This window comes from Crocuta crocuta, unplaced genomic scaffold (assembly GCF_008692635.1).
Source record: "Crocuta crocuta isolate KB4526 unplaced genomic scaffold, BGI_CrCroc_1.0 scaffold70, whole genome shotgun sequence".
Lineage (NCBI taxonomy): Eukaryota > Metazoa > Chordata > Mammalia > Carnivora > Hyaenidae > Crocuta > Crocuta crocuta.
The window spans coordinates 12,383,331-12,388,769 of record NW_027528417.1 but is presented as its reverse complement, the minus strand read 5'-3'; the positions used below and the strand labels follow the sequence as shown (position 1 = coordinate 12,388,769).

At 49.4% G+C, this 5,439-nt stretch overlaps 1 protein-coding gene across 2 annotated transcripts in view; it reads right to left on the bottom strand.

Annotated features, from left to right (window-relative positions):
- Positions 1-2,548: 2,548 nt before the first annotated feature.
- P3H2 (prolyl 3-hydroxylase 2) overlaps positions 2,549-5,439 on the bottom strand; it is a 150,905-nt gene continuing 148,014 nt past the window's right edge. For both annotated transcript variants that reach the window (XM_077754381.1, XM_077754380.1), the window contains exon 15: positions 2,549-4,223. In XM_077754381.1, the coding sequence (XP_077610507.1) occupies positions 4,131-4,223 (93 nt within the window). In that variant the 3' untranslated portion in view covers positions 2,549-4,130. The remainder of the gene's footprint in view (positions 4,224-5,439) is intronic.

The window sequence follows — 5,439 nt, the reverse complement described above, 5'->3', positions numbered from 1 at the left end:
GGGCAGGGACATCTTATTTGGTTATTTTTCTTGTAGGCCCTTAACAAGACTTTTGAGGGCAGAGGTTGACTCCCATGCCAACTTTTCACATGGCTGATGCCATCCATTGTGAAGCAAGCCAAGATCCACAAGCAGATTGTTCCAGACTTGACGTTGTTTGGCTTCAAAGGTCAGCAGGGGGCACAGAGAACGTGGTGATTTTCCGTGGATAGGACAGAGGGGAAGTTCTGACAGCATCAGCCAGCAGCTCTAACCCAGCAATGAGCTCAAAGAGTGCTTGAGGTTACCTGTCTCAGTGTGTCTGAAGAACTCAACCGGGTCCCAAACAAACAGCCCTGTGTCTCATGCTGGAAACATCGAATTATCTGCGAGAGGGGGTTTGCGGGTGGGCTGTGGGACTCGGTGGGGACGTCACTTCACATCGCAGGCTTCCTGGCAAGGGGAAGAGAAGAATCGTAACCATGGGCCCAATCTAACTTGTGGTTTGGACATTTTGCCAAATGGCTCCCGTCTCCCTGAAGAATTCTGGATGTGAGAACAGTTCAGCTTTCCCCCACTTCTCAGCCACACCACTGTCAGTCACCCCAGAATGTTTAATTATTTGGCAGAAGGGATCGGTGAGGTGGCTCCCATCATCTCCTTCCTTGACGTCAGTTCTTCCCTGTGGCGGTCTTCTGTGAAATCATTCAGCATTAGTACTTCAATTAAAACTCACAGGTATATATTATTAAGCAGTAGTGACTCATTCCATGGCTTTTCCTCAGCTGAATAAGCGCCAAAAAATGCTATGTACGCAGGAATGACGAAGACTGCATTGAAACTAAAATTTCTTGTCAAACAATTTATATTCAGGGCTCTGAAGAGAGCACCTCGCGCATCCAAGAATATGGCTCAGTGTTGTGTCAGTGTCTTCTCAAGAAGGAATTGATGTTCAAGGTTCTTTGTGCCCAGGAGGAAGAGGAAAATGACCCCTGACTGAAAGAAGCCTCTCTCATTTCGTGAGCTTCCTGAAGGCAGCGCCTGGCACCCAATGTTTTGTCCAAAGTGAGGCTGATCTCATTGAATTGTGCAACCTGTTCGGTGCCTCTCTGAGGAGAGAAAGGGAAATACGCCTTCACACATCACTCAGCAGGAAAAACAAGAGAGGAGCAAAAGTTCAGGTTTTCTAAAAATCTTACTCTTCACACTAATGTATTATATTTAATAAAAATCCTGGAAGAATGGCCAAGGGAGCAAACAACGTAGTCAAATTTTTCCCCCTACTGTTACATATTTTTGTAACGTTTATTTATTTTTGTGTGTGTGTGAGAGAGAGAGACACAGAGCGCGAGAGGGGGAGGGGCAGAGAGAGGGAGACACAGAATCCGAAGCAGGCTCCGGGCTCGGAGTTGTCAGCACAGAGCCCCCCACAGGGCTCAAACTCACACACTGAGAGATCCCTCCTGTTCAAAAGGCTGTGCTTCCACCTCAGACACAGACACTCGGAGTGAAGTGATCAGAGGCTCCAGTTTCCCTTCACCGCCATCCATTTCTTCATCTGGGAAGGGAGCATCATGATCTTGTACCCAGAACATGTCCCGGGGTGCTGGTGTGTGAGCACGCTCTGCTTATAAGCATCCAACACAATGATAAGGTGAAAATAAAAGCTTTGTGAAACTGAAGACTTTGCACCCACAGGAGGGATGGTCAAGAGGTACAGCCTAAGAGGCCTGGACGTGAGGTCATTACAAGTGGGCCTTGCAGCCAGAGCTGTTTCCAGCACATACAGCACTTCTGAGGGAGTCGGAAAAAGCCACTGCTTCTGGACAGACACAGCCCTCCAGGTCGACAGATGGGGAGCAAGTACCGTCTATGGCCAATTCAGGAAAGGCACCCCTCCCTGTAGTGGACACCACCCTGCGCCAGCATGCCAGCGCCCATACACCCTCACATCCTTCGACTCAGCAGCCCCTGCTCAGGTTTGTCTCAAGGCATCTGATGCCACTCCCTAACTCTCTGAATAAAATTATGTACGGTTTGATGCGGAGCAGATTAAACAATAAATGCTTTAGTGGATACATGACGTGCCAAGCGTAAAACCACATGGGCAACCTGAAAAACAGGAATCACTCCTCTGAGCAGCCAGCGCATGGCTGGAGGTGGATCCGCACGCCATCTATGGAGGCCATCACCCCCTTTCTGTGGGGTGGGGGCGTCTCAGCGTCGGTGCCGGCGCCGAAGGCCCCGTCCCTCCCCGAGCTCGGCAGCCCCCAGCAAGCAGGAACTAGGAGGAGCCAAAGACTGTGTCCTTTGTTGATGCCTTGTTGCCAGAAAACAGAAATTAGATCTTGCCCAGATTCTCCTATCAGCAAATCGGAGTGCCAGCAAACACTTCCCCGTGAGACAGCAAACAAACAGAAACCTACCTGTTCGAAGCTCAGGATGTGTGAGCCCTCAAGTTGGGTTTAAAGTTTGTAAAATCACATCTATGCATAAGGAACCCATTCACGATTCTCAAAATGTACGTCCAAGTGAATCTGGTTGTATTTGTAAACATTTCCAAGGTCGCTTTTGTTTTTGTCTTTTATTTGCTTTGTAGTTCCAGCAAGAGGGCGGAGGGCTTTTGGAAACAATGATGACCAATTACGTGACTTTCAGACGAGGAAACCAAAGCCCAGAAAGGGAAAGACAGTAGCTCCAGGTCACACAGGCATACTTGTCCAGCTGGGGTTATCATCTCGTGCTCCTTGCACTCTCCCCTAACTGAAGTCTGGGTGGGAAACAGACGGCACACAGCTCACTCTGACTCAGTTTTTCAGCCTCAAAGGATGAACACGCTTGCCGTCAACCGAGATCATAAATGGCAAGAAAGGAAATGTGACTGTCAGCAAATGTTTCAATGTGCTGGTTTACTTAGGAACTACTGCCACTACCAGTGCCCGTCACAGAGGCGGGGACCCTCCCGCGGGTTAGTGGCGCAGGCTTCCCCCAGGCTATAACCACCCGGCTCCAACCCAAACAATGTCTCGGACGGACTGCCTTAGAATTTTGGCCGAGGACCAGTGGTTCTCTGGACTCACACCTCTGCTAACCATTTCTGTTCCTTCAAAAACAGTGCCTCCACTTTCTTTGTGGCCCCAAAGCACCTGCCAGCAAAACTAGCCACGGCCCAATGTTGTCCCAGGGCTGTCCCCAAAGCCACAAAACCATTCCCTGAAGACACACCGAACATTTGAGAGACGAAAAATACATGCCAGGTGTTAGAATAAGGCTCCCGGTATTAAACAATCAGACACAAGCATGAATCTGCGAACTGGATAGCAGCAAAGATCAGAGGGCACCAAAATACACACAGGTGAATACTGGAATCAATCAGAGATCCATCTTTCTTACAAAATGGCCCTTCTCGCCCACGGAGCCCACAATCAGGCAATGTGTGGGAGGTGTCCCGATTCAGGTGGGGTTGAAGAGTCTCTTCCCAAGTCACTGGGGTGAAGGGTCATGCTACTTCAACCCCCTGAACAGCCTTCTGAAAGACACAAGTCTTAGGGCAGTCCTTTCTGGAGCGCTGTGGAGAATGAATCAAAGCTTCCAGTGTAACTCTGTTCTCAGATGAAAATAGCAGAGCCAAGAACTCCACCAAGGCCCTGGAAAGGCTGGGGCCCTCCGTGCCCTGCAGGGGTCTTCGGAGCGGATCAGTGATGCATGAGGCAGTGCAGACCCCACCGGGGGCCCCTCAGACTCCGGCTCATGGCCGCCAACACTGCGAGAGGGTGTTGCTGAAGGGCGCATGGCCAGAAAGGCTTCGCGTCCAAATCACACGCTAACTGCAGAACTGGAGCACACATGAGAGGCGTAGTTTCGCCAAGAATGAACTTATTCTTTCTGCTGGAGCTTTTGCATGTGCAGCAAATGAGGTGCGTGTGTGTGTGTGTGTGTGTGTGTGTACGGGGGGAGTTGATGACCTGATGAGGAATCAAGACAGACAGACGGAATGGGGCAAAGCAAGCATCCTCGAGAACAAAAGGGGAATGTGGTGACTTGGATTAACCTGTTAATTTATATACCATGGCTCTGTACAAAAATAAAAAGGTTCTCATAAGATTAACAATTTAAATAAATATCTGATAGAACTTTTTCTTTCCTCGCTCTTATAGCTCGTCTTTGGGGTTGATACTCAGTTCATGCTTCCCTTGTTGTTCCCGATCCAGAATTGCGATCACCTCATCGGCCTGTATTCGCTCCTACAAGAAAGATCATTTACANGGGGGGGGGGGGGCTTCCCAAACACTTCCAGGCATCCATCTGTGCATAGGTCGGTGCTAGATCCAGTTGAAAATTAAACCTCACTTCCTTCCCTCCACTGGTGCCTTCTGCTGACTGCCTTCCTCATGCCCTAAACAACGACTTTCCAAGATTTCTCTTTGGCCAAGAAGTCTTATGTATTGAACTGACCAATACCCTTTCTACTTTGTGGTTCCATAGATGTGTCCCACTCAGTGCTCCAATCTGGTGTTCAGGCTGGAGTCGGCGTTTTCTGTCCCACACACCTAGGCCGGTCCTCCATACAAGTTCTCTCTCCCAGGAAAGACCACTTCTGCTCACCCATTTGCCCTAAAAGCCCAGCCATGGTTCCTTGGGTCTGATAAATTACCTACTCCCTTCTGTTCTACCTCCTGTTTCCACCCCTTTTCAAGGCGCATTACTGCTGCCGTGGTTTAGAGCAGGATTTTTCAACCTTGGCACTACTGACATTTTGAACCAGATGATTCTTTGGTGGTGGTGGTAGACTTGTGCCTTGTGGAATGTTTCACAGCATCCCTGGCCTCTGCCCACTCCAGACACCCAGTAGTCCAGTCTCTAGACATTGCTGAATGTGCCATGAGAACCGCAGGGTTAGGCTCTCATCATCTAATTCAGCTTCCAAATCATATCCCCATTTCACACCCACTTGCACATGCTTCTAATGAGCCTTCTGCACTTCAGTTTGGACCCCGTCACTGTCTGGTTCATGGCTCACAACTGTTGCTTGGGTTCTTGTTGCTCGGATTTCCAGGCCCAATCTTCTTGGTGTCCTTACAGGTAGACCTTTCTCTCTTCATTGGTTCCCCTTGCCTTCTCCTCTCATCTCACCTTATTCTGTAACTTCCTGACTTACCTCGAGGTCCCTGAATGCAGCATCCTCAAAGAAATCCCTTGCCCTAGTCTAGGTTTAAGGTCTTTCTGGATGCTTCCATCATATCCTAGGCTTTCCATTTACCATCCACCAAACCATCAACAGGCCCAGGTGGTCCACTTCCAAATGGCACCTGCAGCCTTCCGTGTTCATTCACCTTCTCTGTCACTATTCTAGTCCACAACGTGTAGACCAGGTGTAGCTTCCTCTCCTGTAGGTACTAGAGTTTGACAGAGCCTTTCCTAATCTGTAACTTCCTAGGATGGAGGTTGAGGGGGGGGGGG